Below are 23,694 nucleotides of genomic sequence, written 5' to 3'. Positions count from 1 at the left end.
CAGTTTCATTTGCTCTTGACACACGCAACATCATGCACATGCGGTTCCTTATACCTTCAAGCCCAAGACGGATTCGCTTAATCAACCTATGGCTTTGTATGCGTTTAATTCATTTCACTTTCCGTTACATCTGTTTTCGTTTTGGCATATTAGATTTCCCTTTGAGTGTTAATCCCCTATTTCAACATAAGTCATACAAGGGGCTGTGCCGCGTCTTTTGAAACCGAAGCGATGTCAGGTGATCATCTATAAAGGCCCTTGCCCTTACTTTCATTGCTGAGATCAGTGAGATTGGCTTAGTATTTGCTTGTCTGACTGAAGGGCAGGGGGGAACAGTGTAGTGTCTGCGGTCTGTGGGGTACCTCCTCATCTCGCCCCCACTCCTTCGTTTCCCCTCACTCCCGGCTGTGTTTCGTGACTTGCAAGCAGTCGTCTATCAGACATCTCTCATTTCAAAAGACGAACCATCCGAGAGATTCTCTTGTTGCAAAGAGAGTCATATCTTAAGTGCATGATTCGCAAACATCACCTAGAAATCAAAATTATTAAAAACACACAGTGGTTTTTATTCCGATTACTTGGCGTTCTTGTTCCCAAACTCTGTCTGCAACCACGTCAATATTTGGGAAGCCACGGTTTCGTGTATGCCGTTGAGTTAACGTCCTCTTTGCAAATTAGCCCACTCGGATATTTGTTTTAGCGAATTATTTTGACATTCTTTGTTTAACAACTTTCCCTTTTCGGGTTGGACTTCTTGAATCTCCATTGTCCATGAAGTAGGATTGTAATTAAGAAAAGTGTGGTGAGATGGCACCAGAAAAGAGAAAACCTCACGCTTATCTCTCCGGCGTTTCTGCAGGTTATTGAGACAACACGCGTTCTCTCAACTCCTTCACTGAGCGCATGGGTTGACACCATGTCGGTCGTTTTCATTAGCCCAAGTCTCTGCATTCAGCCCTTTGTTGATCACAAACCAACAACAATTGTAACATACTCAGTCTTAAACTTGCCCGATATTTAATCTTCTGATAGCCTTATGCAGTCAAGTCTTCAATCTTTATTAATGCAGTCGCCTAAACAAATAAGCTCCTATTGATACGTTTCTGTCGGGATTGTATCGCTTTCAGATTATTCACTCGAGACATGACAAAATCGTGTATAAATGTGTTTGTTCATTTCATTATTATTCAGACGCTCTGAGTGTGCAGCCAACTGTTCCTACCGGTTCAAAGATCTGTTCACACTGGGACAGAAATTGCAAGACAAAACACAGATTAATATCTCCTTGTCTCTTATAAAACGTACATGACATGCCAATTTCAGGTTTCAATGTATCTATTTGATCACATATTGCTATGGACTGTGTGAAGTGAATTGGAGCAGATAACAATATTTGATCTATCCTAGATGTAAGGACATCGTCCAGACGTTTTCTGTCTCTGAGGAAATGATGCTCGCAAAGAGACCAAAAGAACCTTCGTTTGTCGTTGTCAAGACATTGTTGATTCCTTTTTCATTTCAATCAAATGAACATCCAGCTGAGCATGATACTAATATGATTCCATACATGTCATTTATATTCTAATTGTGTTATCGCGAGAGTTAACGTTACAAAGGAAACTTTCTTGAATCGCAATAGTTGATATGAGTTCAGAATAAAATGTAATTAGAATATTTTTCGATTTAATTTTTCTATTTGACACATATTTTGTTTCAAATTTAACCAAATATAACAAACTAGTCATAACAATTGAGTATGGACGTAGATCACTGATGCTGCAAAACATGTTATTTGCTCTATAAATAACCATGATTTAGTTAAGCGAAAAGCCATTCTATACAAATACAAACTATTTCAATTTAAGATACATATTTAAGATATTCACGCTAAGCTGGTAATTCCACTGAAAATTAATCAATATCAGTATTATGTTTCACTTTTTAAATGTTAAATTGTGTTTCGACGACATTTTGGGTTTTATCTTAAAATATGATTTATTATTTCAGAAATAATTACGTCAATATTTGTATGTTTACGTTTGGTATACTACTCAAAAGACGTTAAAGAACATCCGATGACATGACAGATTAACTACAATCATATGAAACAATCGGAAGTTGTCTAACCTCTTTTAAGTTGTATACATATACTTTGAACGCAGCTGAACTGCCTGCAAACATGAATAATTTCTTTAAAACTTCCCAACGAATAACATCCATCTACATTTTCTCACCATTGTTTGATATATTCCGAGTGTCACCAGAGAGTGTTTCCGTCTAATAAAAAGGGGTAAATCCAGTTTACCTCATTTGCGGTGTTTCTAGGCCATTGTCCTAATACAAGTAATAAATTTTTGTGCCACGTGATATATCATACAGCCAGAAAAATTAAAATTTATGGTGTGGTTTGATAACACCAGGTTCCAAGAAAATGTTAAATATTGGTTCTGAAACATATTAGCATACTGCTCTTTGAAATTGAATTTTCTGTCACCTTAAAATATTGACATATTATTTCCACCTAATGTCATTTTTAAATCACTCAGTATCTGTAAGGATTAATAATAATAATAATAATAATAATGGCCTTAAGATGTATTATTGCAGCATTGTTCGAAAATAGCCAGTCTCACCAACTGACAGTACATTGTGTATCAAATACGTTTAATACGTTTATAACGTGATAATTTCCATAAACGTTACATTATTGCATATTTATATAACTTTGGAACAAATCCCGTGAAAAAAATTCCATCTTTCAATGCTAGGATATTTAGATCCCAAACAAAAAACACCTGCTTAAAATGTTAGACAAAGGGTAATCATGATTCAAATGCTTTATTGGTGTAGATTGCTCATTCGTGACACCCCTACTTAGTGCGATATATTATTAAAGACCTATATACATGTATCTATATATCATACCCATCCATTCCGTGTAGTTCATCGTTCCTGTGACATGGAAAATAGTATATACTATTCAACATAAAAGCAACAAAACCCTTGCCATAATCATAGCAAATCTCCTCTAAAATCAGATTCATATTATGTCATAACATGTGTTTATGTATCACTATCAAATAGTCACGATACCAGGTATTCGGGAAATGATAATCGTATCCTGCACCCGCCACAAACACATGCAAAGGCAACTCAATATTGTATTATCAATGCAAGCACTTGTAATTCCATTTAATACACACATGATCATTCATATAAACACTGCACAACCCATATATTAAGTTCGACATTATTGTGTATATGTATTTATTAGTCATGCTTTTTCAAGTGTTTGTCTTTGACAAGATGTTCATGATTGATTATATTAAGATGTTCCTATGAAATGATACACTTCGAAATTTATATTCGATTTAACATTTATCGGTTCAGCAACAATGTCTGCCATTAGAAATTTACTTCCTTTACCCTTTGGTCGGACTAACAGAACAAAGCAAAATATTCTCTCTGGTAACTTCATTTTCAAACCAGTACATCAGTTGTTTCTATTTGCATTAAGTGCTATGTTCATCAAATTATAAGGATGTTGGGGGGTCAACAGAAACACATATCATTTTATTATTACTCAGTTACAAAGTCTATGGTACTTGACACATTCTGGGTCATAAACACAAAATATGTCTTCAGTGATGATGTTGAAAGTGTGCATATTTAGCATCTGCAAATCCACATAAGTTGGGTTTGATGCATTTTGTCATGCAATGTGTTCTTTCTGTGTGAGTTACATAACATTCTGTCGTCCCACATTTTATGTCAGACACAAACGAGAACTGAGCTTGTCTGCAAAAGTTTCACTACTACGCATATCTATCTAAATGCATGCATATATATTCTGTATGTGGTAGCGTGAGAAACAAATTGATTGCGAACCTTCCAAGTATATATTAATTGACCTTAACTCACAATATATAATTGCCTTTTACTTGTGTGATAGAGAAATAGGATCTCACAACAAATGGAGCAAACTGCAGGATGACAACATCAGTAAATTCTTTACAATGATACAACGGTATTCATATGTACTACGAAAACCTGATGTAACCCATGGATTATGTGATCATGTGTAATTGTACGTCTCGTGTACATGTTAACATCGTGTGATCATGTGTCATTGTACGTCTCTTGTACATGTTAGTATCACGTGATCATGTGTCATTGTACGTCTCTTGTACATGTTAACATCATGTGATTATGTGGCATTGTACGTCTTGTGTACTTGTTAACATCACGTGATCATGTGTCAATGTACGTCTCTTGTACAATTTAACATCACGTGATCATGTGTCAATGTACGTCTCTTGTACATGTTAACATCATGTGATCATGTGTCATTGTACGTCTCCTGTACATGTTAACATCACGTGACCATGTGTCATTGTACGTCTCTTGTACATGTTAGCATCACGTGATCATGCGTCATTGTACGTCTCGTGTACATGTTAACATCACGTGTTCATGTTGTACTTCTCGTGCACATGTTAACATCATGGTGTGTCATTGTACGTCTCGTGTTCATGTTATCATCACGTGATCATGTGTCATTGTACGTCTCTTGTAAATTTTAACATCGTGTGATCATGTGTCATTGTACGTCTCTTGTTCATGTTAGCATCACGTGATCATGTGTCATTGTACGTCTCTTGTACATGTTAGCATCGTGTGATCATGTGTCATTGTACGTCTCTTGTACATGTTAGCATCACGTGTTCGTGTTGTACTTCTCGTGCACATGTTAACATCATGGTGTATCAGTGTAAGTCTCGTGTACATGTTAACACCATGTGTCATTGTACGTCTCGTGTACATGGTAACATCATGTGTCATTGTACGTCTCGTGTACATGTTAACACCATGTGTCATTGTACGTCTCGTGTACATGGTAACATCATGTGTCATTGTACGTCTCGTGTACATGTTAACATCATGTGTCATTGTACGTCTCGTGTACATGAGATCATGTGTCATTTTAGGTCTCATGTCCATGTGACTATGTGTCGTTATATGCCTCGTGTACATGTAATCATGTTTCATTGTATGTCTCGTGTACATGTGACCATGCGTCATTGTACGCCTCGTGTACATGAGATCATGTGGCATTTTAGGTCTCATGTACATGTAACCATGTGTCATTATACGTCTCGTGTACATGTTACCATGTGTCATTGTATGTCACGTGTACATATGATCATGTGTCGTTGTACGTCTCGTGTGTATGTGAACATGTATCGTACGTCTCGGGTACATGAGATCATGCGTCATTGTATTTCTCTTGTACATGTGACCATGTGTCATAGTGTGTTTCGTGTACATGTGATCACGTGTCATTGTACGTCACGTGTACATGTGATCATGTGTCATTGTACTTCTCGTGTACATGAGATCATGTGTCATTGTACGTCTCGTGTACATGAGATCATGTGTCATTGTACGTCTCGTGTACATGAGATCATGTGTCATTGTACGTCTCGTGTACATGAGATCATGTGTCATTGTACGTCTCGTGTACATGAGATCACGTGTCATTGTACGTCTCGTGTACATGTGATCATACCCGTGATCACCCGAGGTACAATAGGTCTTCAGCAACCATACATGTCGTAAGAGGCGACCAACGGGATCGGGTGATCAGGCTCGCTGAATTGGTTGATGCATGCCATCGTATCCCAATTTCGTAGATCGATGCTCATGATGCCAATCTCTAGATTGTCTGGTTCGGACTCGATCATTTAATAACCACCGTCCTATGGCTGGAATTATGCTGAGTGTGGCGTTAAATAACAAACAAACATGTGGTCATGTGTCATTGTACGTCTCGTGTACATGTGATCATGTGTCATTGTACGTATCATGTATATGTTCAGATTGCTTGTAAATCTAGATATAAAGTCTTACAAAAAATAATGCTTGGAATATTTTACTCGCGGAATTAAAACATACTAATGAGCAAAAGTTATCGAATTAATAAGTAAATTCAACAAATTCGTTCAGGAAAGTTCTGCATTTACTGGATAATTGTCGCATGCACATTCATTTTCCAATAAAAGAAATTATAAACTGAACATATCTGTTGTAACTTTTAACCTTAATCCAGCTTGTGGTATTTCCATTGTTAGCAGGTAGTCATGGCTGTGTTCTGAATACGACCGCCGGACGAAAACTGTGAATCATGCGTAAGCCAATGGGTTAAGTGTCTCACCTGTCAAAAAACATGACATTTTTTTGATAGCTTGACAACAAGTAATTAATTATATTCTACGTTAAATGTTCGGAAATTTAAAATGAATGCTGGTTGTCATGTTTATGTATTTCGTGACTAATTTATGAGATTTTGTCCCCAAGGAACTTTTTATTGTCGACGTAAATAAACAAGGTTATCTATGTATCATTAGGAAATTGTATCAAAATGACTACCAACATCAAAAATTCTGCAACACTTTAAGATTTGAATCAGAACGAATTTTGTTAATGTTGTAATTATATTTCCTTAATTTGCTTTCCCTACTTTGGGGTCTTCTTCTCTTCTTTAACGCTGATATAGCCGAAAGGCCGGAAAGTGCGTCGATCGCCGTTGTGGTTCAGAGAAAGTCGTAAATTCTGATTTTCCAGGATAACAACGAAGTAAATCCGCAGATACCACGTGTTTTTAAATGGTGTATGCATGTACTAAGTGTGCCTACTACACCAAACAGGGAGAGTTCACAACACGATTAAAACCATTACGTGTCGACTACCAGCTCTCCATACACCTGCACACCACAGATCCAGATTGCATTTGCAATGATTCAAACGTTTAAGTTGCAAGATCAATAGGGCCCTTTTCGGTAATCTGGAAGTCAAATAGACCTAGAGTCAAATACAGGCAATGATAGCAAGAAGTGTTTTGTGGTCGTGATTGATTAAAGTTCCTTCAAATTAGATAACCCGGGCATTTTTACAGTGAGGGGATACAGTTTATTACCGTGCAATTCATGAAAGGATATTTCCACAATGAATAGATTGAGAGAAAAATTGATGACATTTTGGATTAGGATATGTGACGTACGTCGTTTGTGGTTCTGATGTCAGCAGCTTCCTTAAAGAACCAAAAAATGCTTACCTGTCTCTTTGCCCAAATTTACTGCATATCTTTGAAACATCGTTACACCTGTCGTTGAAACGTTAAACTGTTTAAACCCTCCTCAACTATCATTAATCATTCACCTATAATGTCAAATGATCCAATCATTTATATGTAGTGTATCAAACAAGGCTTTGTTTTCAAGTCAAAATACAAGTGTAATATAACTTTTCAGAGTAAAACGAAAATGCTTCTGAACTATGGTTTTATCGACATTATCCATAAAATATTTTGTTCAAAGATCCGTGTAATTGAGCGAGATCCTGTGTCAATATTAGCATGTGTATTACAAATGTTTCTGATAGCGTGCACCTTGCATTTGCTATGATATTGACACAGCCATATCAATGACATGATATAGCCACCCACATGTCAATATACAATTGATCTAGTTCGATAACAAACAATGTATTTTCTTCAGAAGCGATAACGACTGATGTCACTGCCGTGTAAATTGCGAAAACTTTATCTTAAAGTGGTAATACGCCCAATAAGTATTCACAATGATAAGGCGGTCGCTGAAACTACGCCTGCACGTATCACGTCACCTGTGTCTTTGTACATGCTGGTAATCACTTTTCCCGCCAATGGCAGAGTATAAACCGACAATACTATTCGAATACACGCACAGACAAGTGACAATGTATGTATGGGACATTCAAGACATCGGCATGCTTTCAAAACGTTTTATGGTAGACATGTAGAGGATATGTCCAAATTTGACGCATCAGCGACAAAAATGATGTCCGATGCAATTCCTCTTTTGACCTGTACCATATGTATCCGTTTTTTTTCAGGTGAACAGTTTACTTGTCTTTGCATGTGTTAGTGACGGGTGGCACCGGTGATGCAGGATATGATCACCTTGTCGCGAACAACTGGTATCATCACTATTTCACAGTTATTCATAAATACATGTTCATGATATAGTCGGAATCGTACAACTGACTGTGTAGGCAGATATTTCTTATGAATATGAAAAGGGCTTTGTCGCTTTAATTATGATATATATACGTATACATTGTCACGGCGAAGTGCATGAAGGAATTTCTAAAGACATCCCCTAGTTGAACTTAGATACTCCATGCATTCTACAATATTGCTATAATAGAATGTTCAATTGTTCTTTGTGTATTCAAACCATTCTAAACCATATTTTTACTCTTTGTCCATGAACATTTTGACACAAAACACGTTATGCAACAGTATATTTTGTACAGTTCATGTTGTTACTCGCAACGTTGACATCAAGAACGTCACTTTCAAAATTGCATAAGGGGGGGTACCCTTTGGTATAAGTTAAGCGTTGAGTGGTCGTACTTACTCTAAAGTGAAATGAGACGTGAAATAAACGTTGAATGAATATAAACATGCGTTATAAAATAGAAGTGATATGACAGTTTCACAGTTGATAAACCAATACATCGCCTCAAATCTATCCTAACGCGAACTATAATTTCAGCTTTCAAAGAAAACTGTATACTCTATATCTTCTCCTTTCAAGATACCGGGTGCCATACAGTTTTAGAATTTATTCAATTTTCGCTGATATTTTGTTATTTGGTCGTTTCCAATTGTTTTGCAGTGTCCTTGTATGTGGCGGGGATGTAGTTTCGTTCATTAACTTTTTGACGTCCGTGTTTAACCTCAGTCATTCAAACACGTATCTTGCAATGTGTGTTATATTTGTAAGATCTGTTTCCGCATCAGCACTGTATATCAGGGTAAAAATGCATAACTGTATAATCCGAAAGAAACAGGAAGGAACTGAGGTTGAATACAATGAGTGCCTTGTACATGTTTTCGTCTGTTGATTATTGTGACATAATTAAACAGATAGGAAACGCAGTAGCAAGTGTAAACTATCTATAGAGAAGATTATGGCTGTATTCATCTTTGATGTTCTGCGGGAATGTGCTATGGTTAGTTGACTCTATTCCACATGTAAATACGGAAGAGTATTCAGTATTCAGTATTCAGTGGTCGGTAGTGGACGACCGGCGCAGTGGTAACCATGATGAATGTAACACAAGTATGGCGTTACATCATGAGCAAATCCCTCAGTAAATATTTTACATGTTGTATAATAGTTTGCTAAAACGGAACAATTAATCAATGACATTTTGCATAGATTATAGGAAAAACAAGAAACTTGAATGTTCAAAGTGTGTCTGTAAACGAACAGGTCCATAATACCAACAATATACAGCCACAGATCAGTTGTGTCCACATCAGTATATTGTATTGTCACTATATTGGTATCTTTGTACATCCATGCCACCTTATGTTATATGTTTATGTATATGTATATGTATATGCTGTGATATATATATATATATATATATATATATATATATATATATATATATATATATATATATATATATATATATAAATAAACAAGTGATTTCATCAGGTGTATGGGTATTAATAAACAAGATCCACAGTCCAGATGTACGTGCTTGTCAAAACTCCTTTATCCAGATCTTTCGCCGTTCAACAGTTCTTCAGATATATATATGTGTGTGTAAGTACATAAAGTTCATATATGTTATACTCTGTTATACTCTTTGCACTTACTAAGCATTCGCCTGATATGACGGATCAAGAAGTAGCTCGTGACAAGGAATAAAAAAAGTTGCAATCCATAAAATGTGTCATGTATTCACATCAGTATAGGACCTCACAATTACGATGGGGAGTGTGTGTGTGTGTGTGTGGGGGGGGGGGGGGGGGGGAGGGGGGGGGTGCGTCCTGACATACATGTAACTGGTGCGATGTTCGTTCTCAATGGTGATGTGCTTCAAGAAATCAGAAATCATATGCATGTGCCCTTTTTCACAAAGCGATCTCAGAACAAGACAATCGTAACTCGTATACATGGAGTTTAGGGTAGACTTACGATAGTCGTAGCGCTATGATCATCGGTGTAACAGAGTCATTGTACCAACATGAAGACCTCTTTGTGGTCGCTGACTTATTATTCGTTGATTCCTACCTGCTGAATATGTAGATTTGCAGCTACATGTATATGCATGATGAATTGCTCCAAACAAAGACATTGTTTCATTTATACATTTGTTGCCCTGATTGTGACGTCCTTCGGACCGCTCCACTCAAAGATACCTATTTGATGTGAATTAGAATACAACGTGGTGAGAGCTATATGTATTCTATTGCTAATTTAATGTTATATATGTCACTTAACATAAGTTTAAACTGTTTGAAAATGTTGAAAACTCATGTTAATGTTAATGTTTTTGTCAATGCTCGCCCCAGATAAAGAAAGGATATGTGTGAAATATTCTGCATTCGCATAGGTGTGGTACAATTGCATAGCGATATCTCATACGACACCACCAAGCCTATATTGATATAGGTCATTTCTCAACCGAATGGCTTATTTTACTGAGTATATATGAAAAGGATTGGCCGTAACTTACTACCTTGGTGGTATCTATATGTTATCCTTTCAATGCGATAGATTGCATAATACATAGATGCTGTATTCAATAGAAGCATTCAGTATGTCCAAACGTATATGTACATATATAGTATGGGATAATTATTGAGTGTGATAGGGGCTGTTGATTCCAAGTGGAAGATATATGTTTGGCTTTCCCTGCTTTTTGGTGGACTATTTTATTAATGTTCAAATCCCTCAATGGTATTAAAACATTTTCCACACACAGACTGCAACTGTTGTTTCACTGAAGAGTTTTGCATCACTGTTCGTTTGTCTAAACGGGTATTTCAAGTAATTATCTAACACGCGCTGTTTCTCATTATGTAATTTTGATGAATCGCATAACTGGGTGGGGCGATCAAGCAACGCCCGTATTGTCATTGCTCATTACATCAACCAAATCGGATTTAGTTCATTGTGCTCCTCAATACATGTCGATACTCGAGTTCTACTAATCCCTCGAATGAAATCACGTAATCCGATCTGACATGATCAGATGATCGCCTTATATGATTGACAGGTGTCTATCAATCGTCATCTTATAGGAAAGCATAAAAATCAACAGGGAATGGAATATGACATGACTCAATGTCGACATCGAGTCCACTTCATAGTGATAACGAGTGTTGACTATTAGATTAGACAGTATTTACTCTAGCCGTGTTCAAGTGAGTTTAAATAAATTAACTGCTCCTGCAGAAAAGAGAAATTAATCTTTTGATCTTTTGTCGACTTTGATATATTCATTGATTTCTTTTTATCGATACTTCAAATATAGAAGTAATAAAACACTGATCCACGGCCATTGTGGGGGTACCAATACCGCTCGCTATGGTGTATTATCAGTATAATACGCGTACAAAGGGTAGCGTCGAAATTATTATACAATATATCACTTTGAGTTCATCAAAATGGTCTTTCCTTCTGAATGTGACACAGCGTTGATGGACAACAGATGGATATCCGTCACCAGCTTTCACGGTTTCATTGTCGTGTCAGGTATCCGCAGTTTCCCTGAAACAGTCTTGTTAAATGGGAAACCATCGACTGAAAAGAAATCTTTGTTGGAAAATTGACAACGACCTTTACAATCTCCAAATGCGTTTTCTGTACAAAAACATTTCATGTTCTAAGTTTAGATTTTATTTCTGATCTCGATATCAGACATGAAATTGGTGGTTAATCAAGTGATCTATCCAGAGTAACTTGCCTTTTCGGATCACCAAAGTCTCAAATGTGTTTTGTTGGATAATTCATTTTTAAACCGCTTCTTAATTGCTCTCGGTTGTATATATATACGTGAAAATCGAAAAGAATATTTAGTTTCAACATTTCAGTATTGAAATGGATAAGGTCATCACAACGTAGGCAGACCTCCGAGAATAAAGCATCTTCCTTTCCGGGGAGTATTACTTCTTATACCTTCTTGTTCACAAATCCTTCTTTCGGACTGGTGTTCCTTCACGGTGATTAAGTACTGAAACCGTGTAATCCTTTTAATGGCCATTCGTCGATCTAAAGATCACATGTGCAATGCGTTACCATATGAAATCTACAACATGGTGCATATTTCACGCACGGCCTGCTGAGATAATCCTGTCTATAGCTTTAATTTCACCAACACCTTTAATCAGCCATTTAATTGCAATCCAACGTCGCGGTCATTATTGCTATAACAACATCTCCCTGCTATGTTTTGTATACATAATGTAAGTAACGACTATGAAACGTGTTGCCTATTTATCTACCAAACAGCGCTCAAGGGTAAATAATACAATGAGGCGTCTTTGTCGGCGTGTGGTGGCCACCACGGGGAGATGGCTGCACCATCCAGAAGACGGTGTTTTGATTTTGATTTGAGTGACACTTCTCTGGTCGTTTTCATCACGATTTGAAATGGACAGAGGTTATGTATTAATGTATATTGCCCCAGTCTTGCCCGAGGGGTGCGGTCCACCAAACAAGTCCAGCTATTCTTCTCCGTCGATCCCCCGACTCGGACGACTCAGATGCTGACATGATTAAGCGAACATGTCATTAACGAGACAATTACAAGGTAGATAAATTCAAACGTCTACCAAATAAATCACAATATTCCAATAGTATCACAGACAATGGAGGCTGGCCAACCTGCAATTAATTTCACTGTGCGTTGGAAAGGTCCGCTTCGAATATAAATCATGATGAATTAAGTAAACAATCAAGAGTTGTCTCCCTTTGGCCATGTCATCGCCAGAATAACGCTTCTTCAAGTTTGTTTGTATAGATGGATACACGAATGTATGAAATATCTATGAACAAGATTTGACACAAACAATGTAAATCGAAGACTGTTATACCTTAAACCTTAGGTAATGGAGTCTGAATATGAAATTTTAAAGGGATTTTCAAAATAACGTTTGGACATTTGTTTGAACAATTTCTGAAGTCTTAAATGAGAGAAAAAAAATTGATGATACAATGCCTCTCAATGTTGCTGCGTTCAGAATCTGATTATGCATGTCAGAGCATTTGCAATGTATACTGTGTGTGATTTCAATGAAAATTTGGATCATGGCGTAATTGTGAAACTACCCACGTAGACAGGGCAATGCCGACTGGTCACGTTTATCGTAGAAGACTTTCAAGGCATATTAAGTGTACAATGTATGGCACATATATCTGCTCACATTCACTCTTGAGATCTGAATACCGTGTCTTGCTATTGCGTTCTTGCTGGATATGCAGTTGGGTATAACAAACGAAAAACTTTAAAACTCTTCCTAACTATTAAATCTGAAAGGACAATGACCTCTTTGGTCCCCGTTAACATATAACTTTTAAACAATTTTAACCTCTACTGTTGTATGTCTGAAAAATCTTTATTTATTGTATTTTCAGGTGTATCTTTTTTGTTATCGGCATTCGTTAATATGTATCTATATGCGTTCTTGTCTTTTGCAATAACGTTTTATCTCATCTCAAACACCCTTTGATTACTGGGTTTTCAGCGGTGAAAATACTAGCGCGAAGATTCTAATTTAAATGGGGAGGTGGGGTTAAAATCTCCGTGTCATGAACATGGTGTGTTCGTTGATGACACATCTGAACCCAGAATGATTTTATCCAATCAAGTATTATTTCAAGTAAAGGTTCTTAAACAAAATATGATAATAGTTCTGTTTTCAGTGCGTTTGCTTGTTGAATACTTGAACAATCCAAAAACCCATCCACAGAAGAGTTCGTTGGAATGAAACAGAAACCTTTCTATGTATTGTTTTCAAAGTTGAATTGAGGATTTGTTTGGTCAGAATATCTGAAAATGCAACACTGACAAAAAAAAAGGTTTAACCTTAACCTGCAGTCTCACACTACGAATTGTTCAGGGATCGGAGCGACGGCTGCCAAATACTGTACTATCAGTTTCATAGTCATAGAAAAAGTCACCAAAAGGTCGCGAATGCCCGATACCAGCTGAGATAACTAGGTTTGGTTAAAATCAGATTTTTCATCCTGGTGTGTTAGGATCTCTCCCAGGCTGTGGCGCGTTCATCCCTCCCAAATCCCCCATCCCCCTCGTCCCATTTGTTTCCTAGTCGCTTGTCAGCCTCTAATCGAACTTCGCGGACCCTTTGATGAATCACCAGTACTTTTGGACAAAAGTTGGAATTGAGGAATTTAGAGGCATTTCATTTGAGGGGGATTATGCATCTTAAATTTGTTCTCCAAACAGAGAGAATCGGCAGGTCCCCCGAGTCCCCAGCCTGTCAAGTCAGGAGGATCTACGCGCTCATTTGAGCGTCATTACGCATTGTAATGATTTTATAAATTCGTACTTACGCAGACGTTATTTCCAGAGCGACCGGGGTGGCACTTTATTATTTGATATTGAAATCATTTTTCAGTGTTATGCCCACAGTGTTGGGCATCACTAATCCTTGCGCTGCCGTTTCGACTTTATTATCATGTCTCCCTTCCTCTCCCTCCCCCGTGGTCAGACAAGGGTAAGCCCCAGCTAATAGAACCGTACTACAAACTTTTTAATTTGCGCCAATAGCTGTCTCAAACCCCATTTGCGTACAGAAAGTGCTGGAGAAATAGACAAGGTATTTTAATGTGCGCTCATCATCCTTGTACGAAGCTAGTTGTACCGAACGCCACCAGATGGCTCTCATAGCTCTGGAGCGTCCATGTTTGTTCCCAAGGGAGCCATCAGGGCACTGACCAATGCATTCGGTTTGAACGAAACTGGGGACACACTGTGTAAACGTAATGTTTCAACCTCAACGTTCTGATCGCTTATTTTATGCATAATGTTTTAACATTATGAAGTCTATGCAACTACATGTAACACTAAGTTTTCTCATTTATGTTTTTAAGTTCAAATGCGTATGACGAATATGTGTTTTTTCGCGTGATGTAAAATTGTATTGCGGTTTTATGGTTGTAAGAATCAACCAATCCGTTTAGAAAGCCATTGTATAACCTACTCGTTCGTGGACATACAGGTACTGCAAGCTAAATATTTTTATAGGTTCCAACCCTGACAAAAACTTGTTAGGAAACCATTGTAGCTTTTATCACAACAATCGGATTATAGGGCTAGTTGACACAACAAATCATCAGTAGCTGGCTCAATTATCTGGTCTGATGATATTCCTCGCCATTATCTATCTAAAACGACGCTTCTTGTCTCCTCCTCGAGTTGTTAAGAACAACAATCACCCTTCTATTGCAATCTGGCCACGGTCCTTGTCAGGTTAGCGATATATACCTCTTGATTGTAACATATTAATGTAGATAAACGATGCTAAAAGCCACCTTAGACACCCCTGCGCTACTGGACAGTTCGCAAGTGCAATTAGCCCGTCTAGGAAAATCGGATTAAAATTGAGGGTAGACATCCCGCGGGGACTGACCATACCTATCTACGGTCAAGTGGCATACAATTCCTTCTGTTGTTATTGTTTCAATTATAAGGGCCTCTACAGTTAGTTCGATCTATGCCCTGAAGTTATTTCAAACAATGTTTTAGTAACACAGCTCTTGTCCAGTCACTCCATCGTTGATTGATTGCTATGTACTACTGCACGCGCGACCTAATCGATGGCGAGTAGTCGTTATTACCTCCCTTTAGCTGTTGGCGGACTGAGGAGCCGGGTGTCTCTTGAGCAAAAAAAAAGTAATCGGTTTGTCCGCGAATATATCTGAAAATATTGCTCACAGAAATGAAAAAATTAAATGGCAGTGTGTGGAACGAATTTGGACCCTGCATCAACGACCCTTTTATATTAATTAAAGTGTTCTCCGTGGCGTTTAAAGGCTATGAAACATGACTATTTTCACAAGAAAAGTAAAACCGTTTTGGGAATGCAATTGGAAAATGAAATCGTTGTGAAATTAAGTATTTTTCTAATTCATTGCAAAATAACAAGGTTCATACACTGCCTTCCCATTTATCTTATAGTTAAAGGGGTGCCCGATCATCAACTGTTAACCGACGACCGTTATATGGTGAAATAGTAAACGCTTTAATTCTTGAGGGTTATACTGTTTCTTTGCAAACATTAACCTGTAACTTTGCGCTTCGTGGTATTCGTATAATGTTAACCCTTTGTGGTGAAAATTAAAGCATAGACGGGGAAATATAACAAGATTAATATCAGTAATTACTTACATGAAACGTGTACAAAAAGTGTCACACGGATATTAACTCACTACATTCACTCACACACACACACACACACACACACACACACACACACACACATTGAAGCTGAGGACAAAAAATGAAACCATGCTCCCAGTACTATTTCATATGGTTACAGAAGTGACACATTCTTTGAAACAATGACAGACTCATGCTGTTTTTCTCCTTGGTGTTTTCGTTAATTTCCAACATTTAAAACGTCTAATCCATGTGGTGGAATTTCCACTAACACTATTACGCTTAGAATTGGATTTTACCAAGTTCTTTTCAGTGTTTTTACGCCTAATTGTGCAAAGTGAACAGAAGCTCTCTTCCCGATCACTGATACTCAAACGCTGTATTGGTGGGAAAACTGCGTCTTTTTTCCTCCATCTGATTGGCCATGGGGCAGCTTTCATCCGCAAAATAGATAGATTATGAAGAAGAAGCGGCCCCTATTCGTGATCTAATTATCGTAGGACCACGAGCTAGAGCATGCAAATCTCACAACTACAATGACAGGTAGAAGTCGGGCTGTAGCGCCTCTGACTGCTTTCGACCTATCGTAGCGCAGGCCGCCTCGAGAGAACTCGGTGTTTGCTGTGACGTCACGCGCCAGGCATGCTCAAATAGCCATGCTCGCTTTTCGTCCCGGACTCTTGTGATTGATGCGCCCCTACAGCTTTTTAAGCCTCTAACAAACACACGGCCCAGTAAAACCGCCTTGGTCTTATGCATATGAGTATTTACATGTATCCGACGGAGACACAGGCCTGTGTTGCATTTTGTCAATGGCCACAGCGACGGTGAATATCACTTCGGAAGGACCGTCGATAAGTTAACGGTTGTTGGTTGTCGAGACCCTTGGGAGTATTCTAGTGATAGTTTGTGTAGAGACTAGCTGAGGTGTACAAGTCTATCAGCGGTGGACCCACCCTCTCTCATTCACAGTGAACAAGCCCAGCGGATACACAGCGCATCGGACACTCTTAACCCTGACCGCCTATATCAGCGGTCGTGGACAGACTTTTACAGGATAGATGGACTCGTTAAATGATTCCCTCTGTTTGGACGAACTAGTGGCCGGCTGCGAACCTACAGGACAGAATAGTGGAATGACCATGCATCATTTAACGGAAAGTTCCGGGGGCAGTGGCAGTGGAGTGACCAGTGAGTTACCACTGTCTGGATCAGGACAATGTTCGAGTCATGCTTCAATCAGTACTGTCACATCTACAGACGCTTCTTCAGAGAAATCAGGTAGGGTCGACGGTACGGAAATACCGCCCGACACATTTACATGTGTATATTACTATCATATACCTCACTGCTATCTAATCTAGTGCCAAATACGAGTGACAACGTGCAGGCTATGCGAATAAATTGTTGTCATTGTATTCCGCGAGAGGGGTAAGGCAAGGAGATGTGTAGCGTCGGACATCGACCGCGATAGATTTTTACAAAAATGTTGTATTTTGCTACGTTTGATGTTTATTACACGGGCGTGTTGTATCATATGAAACAAGTAACGCCATCTCCCGGCACGAGGGAGCCGGTGTGCATTTCAGCAACTTCGCGATATAAACAACCTACTCGTATCGCATCCATGATGCACTTAACAGTGATGTTCCCCAACGCTGACGTTACTTCTATCGATCTCCCCTTGTCAATTCACTCGTCAATTCGGCACAGGTCAATTCATGTCAATTTCCCCTCAGCACGTTTGCGTTCGGTGTTAACCTATTAGACCGTCTTGAAGAATCTTCGTCGTTTTTATGTCAGTGTCATGTCAGTTGCAATCAAAATATACACGATGGGCAGTTGTGACAATTTACCTTGATTCCTTTCATACAGATAGAAGATACCATCGCGCTTGATAAGTTCAACTGAAATTACTCTTGGGTTCGTCACCGTTATTCAAGCACTTACAGAACAAGATATTATTGGCACCGTGGAATTAATTCCTGTTAATGTAAGCACATCATAATGCCTAAGGGTCGGATGGGTACGGTTTGCACTAAATAGTCTGGAGTATTTCCTTTCCGCACTGTCTCAAACACACTATTTCAATATTTTGACGCCAAGAAAACTAATTAAACGTAGTACGCAGGACAAATGTCTGTTAAATATTGCTTATAATCAACGTTGAATTGCATCGAGCAATGTTTTCACGGTAATAAACATTCCATACATGCCTTTTGCCATTCTAACTGAATGATACGCCAAGCTAATTGAACTTGTATCCTCTATTAGGTTCATATTAAACGCGCTAAGAAAACCATTACATACGCTACTTAACATATGCATGAAAATTGACTTGTAATTAAATTAGAATGTTTTATAAACTCTGTGTAATAACTCTTGTTTGTAATATAAACCTTCTCTTTTAATACCCATATCGTCACTGCCTCGTATTTATATGTGATGAATATTGATGGTTAATATTCTAATAACTATAAAGTATATATGGAAAACTTTGATATTCCTGTGGCAGCGTGATTAGTGGAAACATACATGTTCAAGTTCTTTTTGTTTTCCCCAAGATAAATCTTATCATCTGCAGCAACATGTAACTTAATATAACATTTATAATGCGATGCTCTAAGTACCTAATATTAATTAGTGCATATAAAGTACTCCCAACATAAGTGGTGCCACGTGGTGTTTATGGTGATGAGGAACAGTGCAGGGGTATGTGGAGTGATTTTCCATGCTCCGTTCTTTATATGTTTATACACCTAAATGATAAGTAAACCCCAGTCACGGTTTGCAACATATTCTGATAACATATCCTCATAAACTAAACAGAAACATATAACAGCTATAAAATCATAACACCACAACTTTACTAACAAACAGATTCGACAACTGTTGTCATTTATATAGTTTACACACGTAAGATAGCAATTAAAGTTGACATAGTGTATAAATAAAATATCAAACTATTGTTTCCTTAGCTAAACTAAACCAAATTGAAATTTATTATTTGGTGAAGACATTCTATACACTTTTGCTCATGCCAGGGGTGCCTACATTCTTCTGAGATGTTTTCGACATTCTGTTGGGATGTTTTCGACGTTCTATTCAGATGTTTTCGACAAAGTTTCTTCGCATATGTAAGAATTCGAATCTAAAAATACATACCGAAAAGTAAAATTTTTATTATTTAAAATATACGTTCCAATCGTGACGTGAAATAATTTTGACGGTTTGGGTATTATAATATCATTGTTCGTCTCAACAATACATAAATATTCATATTTTACCTTTCCCTTAACGGCTTGGAGTGAAAAACAAATAATCGCCACCTTACACACAATTGAGTACGATGTTCAGGCCAGGGGCACATTATCTCAGTCACTAAGTCTAGGAAAACTTGTTCAAGCTCTAATTAGCTTCAATTGCAGCATGAAAATTGGCTTCAGATATTTATTTACCACGCAGAGGCCCCCTTCGACCTTGCTATGGCGGCTTGTTTGGTCCGATGGGAAGAAGGAAGGCTAGAGTAGCGTTCACGTCTCTCGGGTTTCGTTCTATCGTTATTACGTGTAGGCTCATCTACAGAATGATATCCAATTCCGTCTCATTTTAGACATTCAGGCACAGTACCAGCGTTTGAGACAATACGGATTTGGGACGTCTTGTAATCCTGGATTGCTGTTTCCTGTAAACACGCGCGCTCTCCGCAACCGCTGCCTTGATATATCAACTACAAAATAAACAGCCTCAATGTTTCTTCCGTGACTTCGCTGACCTTCGTGAAAATCATTCATAAACTGACTTTGAAAGTTTGGCAGGCCATGTCGTTTCATCTTTTATTTATCGAGTCAATTTCAAATCTCAAAGAACGATATCTTATTGAAGACGTATAATAAACTCCGGTTGAGTGAATTATTGCACATTGAAAATTTAATCTCTACGAGCAATAAGTTAACGTGTTACTGTTTTAGTGTATATGGCTAGATAATAGGATCCCGACTACAACGTAAATCTGTTGACACATTATCGTTGTAGCTGTCATGGAAGTTGTAATTAATATATTGGATATTAATATATTTCAATTAATGTCCTGTTTACAATGAGCATTAAAACAATATGTCCCTTTGAAATATATAAAATAATGGGTGGTTTTCAAGGGATCAATGCTCAGGTCGATAAGTAAAATATTACTGACATCTGTTTTGAACTTATGGTTCCTTTATTGACATGAGTAAATTATTACTTATCGATTTCGCAACAAAATGGCACTGTGTGCTAATGCTGACAAGCTGTGTTAAATGAAAAGAGAACAATTAACTCATTGATTTTCGTGTTTAAGTTTATCGGTAAGATAATTTAGTTTTCAAAATAAATATTTGTTTTGGGAATGTGGCATCAAGCACATTCATGTACAATGCATTAATAATTACAACGAGTCCATATTTATTCAAAAAGGCTTCTCAATCACACCATCAACTCATTCCACGGAACTTGTAAACATGATTTAGTAATCAAATTACAAAATATTCAATCATGTGTGAGGTTATATACTTTGTCATTTTTTACAACTTTACAGCTTCATATTTTATAGATATTTTAAATCCATTTGAACCAGATCAATACATTATACTGAAATATGAATCAAAATGGAATGGATAAAGTTTCAGAATGAGATATATTACATACAAGTATATATCCACCCTTCTCTCGTATATTCATAACACCATAAGGAATCTATTCATGTGTATATTCAAATAGGTCGACACATTACACACAAAAAACAACCACAACTGTTTTCTGGAACTGTTATGAGAAAGTTTGAGAGTTATTGACATAATAGCTTCACTAACCTGCCCTCGGTACTCAAAGTATCTTTGTGTTTGTTCGCAAACTATTAATTACGTGAATAAATATTACCGATTTGGAAAACAGCGTCCATGAGCAGTGTGTTTCACAATGGATATATGTGAAAGGATGCTGCACATCCTTGTCCGAACATTTCATTTCACAGATTCGATATATTATACATTACATGGCCAAATGCCGTACATCACATTTCTAGATGTACAATGATATATGTTTGCTATAATATATATTTATTTATCAGATTCCAACGATGCAAGTAAGTCCAAAGTCGAGGACAGTTCCGAGGAGAGCGCAAAGAAAAAAAGACAACGTCGGCAACGTACTCATTTCACTAGTCAGCAACTGCAGGAACTGGAGGCAACGTTTGCCAGGAACCGATACCCCGACATGGCGACGAGGGAGGAAATCGCAGCATGGACAAATCTAACTGAAGCCCGAGTTAGGGTAGGTTCTGATCTATTGTCACATTTGCTACTTTGGGGATGTTAACGAATAAAGAAAAAAATGAATTATGAAAGCGGAAATGATATAATGTCGCTAATGATATTTACAAGTAACATTGTTCTAATGTACTTATTTGATACATTTCATGTAATGGAAAAACTAGAATATTGTTAATATCAGTTTAAAAACACATTTACTTGGTACTGCGGCAAGGGGACTAGGGTGTCTGTTGACGTTTGTATCACAATTCAAAAATGGAACACAATTTATGTAGGATTATTGAAAGGACTTGATTATAAGTCTGTAAATTGATACACATTTGATTCATAAAACGATAATCCGCATATGTATTTATTCCCAAAACTAGTATGTTTTAGGGTTCAAATATGTCGATATAGCTAGAATTGTCTATAGTATACTTGTTTGTGTGCACATGAGCTTTAGCGTGATAAACAATCCATTAACTGTGTTCATTAGTCAAAGGTGTTGTGAAAGGGCGGTGTATCGTCTTGAATTTCATTATTAACATGTCCACGACAAAGCATATTTATATATCTTAATATATCAATATTTTCCCATGTAATCTATCACAAAGCATTGGAAAGTATAATATCATCACAATTTTTTTAGGGTAAACAATGTATGTTCGTGTATCTTGTTCATGTGAGAAAAAAATAGATATATTTTCAAATTTATTTCACAACGCAATAATAGGATGCAACAAATATAATTTTCATATTGGGTTTGCGATTCCAGTTTTTGTTACTCATAACTGACCACATGCTGCCACCATGATGATCACGTTTGACACTGTAGACTATGAAAGGCGATTCGAGCAAAATTTGATATCGAAATAATTAAAATCCGAATGTGTTACAGATAACTTTCAATTTCATGCTTTGTTAGAAAGAAATAGAACTGATATATCATATATTAAACCATGCATTGAATGTAATCGTTCAACAAAAGGATTTAGTTGAATATGCAGGTATATTACGGAGAATGCTAATATCTACCCAGGTATTCTAAAACTGAAATCTGAGTTGTTAATGAGTATATGAATATATTTGATTTTAACCGATAGCCAGGGGTTGCCACATTATTATAATATGATTTGGTATATTCATTGCGTTAAGGTTTTAATACCCCAATTACAAATTTGAATGAATGAACACGGTTGGAATAAAGATTTATGTCCAACAATAAGTGCTTATCATCCAACGCCAAATGCAATAGTTATACTTACTAATACAATATCAACGTAGATAATATTGCAATATCAACGTAGATATCGAAACACATTTTTGTCCGTAATAATTAGAGGTAAATATCAAAATATTTTTAATAAATGTATGATGTAATAAATTTAAGTAGATAGCTTGTCAGGCTTGAAGGCACTTAGTCATTGTTATTAAACAGTTATATAATGTAATGTTATGATACAGATATATAAGGTGTACTGTTATGATACAGTTATATAATGTGTATTGTTATAATACAGATATATGTGTATTGTTATAATACAGATATATAATGTGTATTGTTATAATACAGATATATCATGGGTATTGTTGTAATAGAGATATATGTGTATTGTTATAATACAGATATATGTGTATTGTTATAATACAGATATATCATGGGTATTGTTGTAATAGAGATATATAATGTGTATTGCTAAGATACAGATGTATAATGTGTACACTGTTTGGGCGTGTGAGATAGACTGGGCTTGGATGGCCGAGGGGGGTCGGAGGAATGAATTATAAACGGCTGATAACACACATTCATATATTTATACATTTTAAGAAACCAGATGTATTTTAAAGAAGGATCAACTCGATAACAGGAAATACATTTATTTGTACACTCAGAGACTTAATTGCAGTATAACTAATAAATCAAACCAGTGTTTCCTCATTGATATCTGTAGTTTACAAATTGAAGGCCCACAACGCCCGTTTCGTTTTTCACTGAAATTGAATCAACAACTATTATTCTCAGGATGTCTATTAGCTTATTGCTGGCTATGTTGTTGGAGGGAAAACACTGCGATCTATGATAGTGAGTGTATTGATATTTTTACAATCAAATACATGTGTTTCGGCGCATAGGCCTAAGTTTGCAAGCAAAATC

At 37.1% G+C, this 23,694-nt stretch overlaps 1 protein-coding gene across 2 annotated transcripts in view; it reads left to right on the top strand.

Annotated features, from left to right (window-relative positions):
* LOC124132783 (pituitary homeobox x-like) overlaps positions 1 to 23,694 on the top strand; it is a 66,444-nt gene that overhangs the window by 35,666 nt on the left and 7,084 nt on the right. Inside the window, exons 1-2 of one of the 2 annotated variants that reach the window (XM_046496908.2) lie at positions 16,911 to 17,529; positions 21,356 to 21,558. In XM_046496908.2, coding sequence (XP_046352864.1) covers positions 17,310 to 17,529; positions 21,356 to 21,558 — 423 coding nt within the window. In that variant the 5' untranslated portion in view covers positions 16,911 to 17,309. Of the gene's footprint in view, positions 1 to 16,910; positions 17,530 to 21,355; positions 21,559 to 23,694 lie in introns of those variants that run through there. The other variant, XM_046496909.2, reaches the window with a different exon arrangement.

Source organism: Haliotis rufescens, unplaced genomic scaffold (assembly GCF_023055435.1).
Source record: "Haliotis rufescens isolate VD_foot unplaced genomic scaffold, xgHalRufe1.0.p SCAF_11, whole genome shotgun sequence".
Classification (NCBI taxonomy): domain Eukaryota; kingdom Metazoa; phylum Mollusca; class Gastropoda; order Lepetellida; family Haliotidae; genus Haliotis; species Haliotis rufescens.
This window is presented reverse-complemented; position numbering and strand designations above follow the sequence as displayed.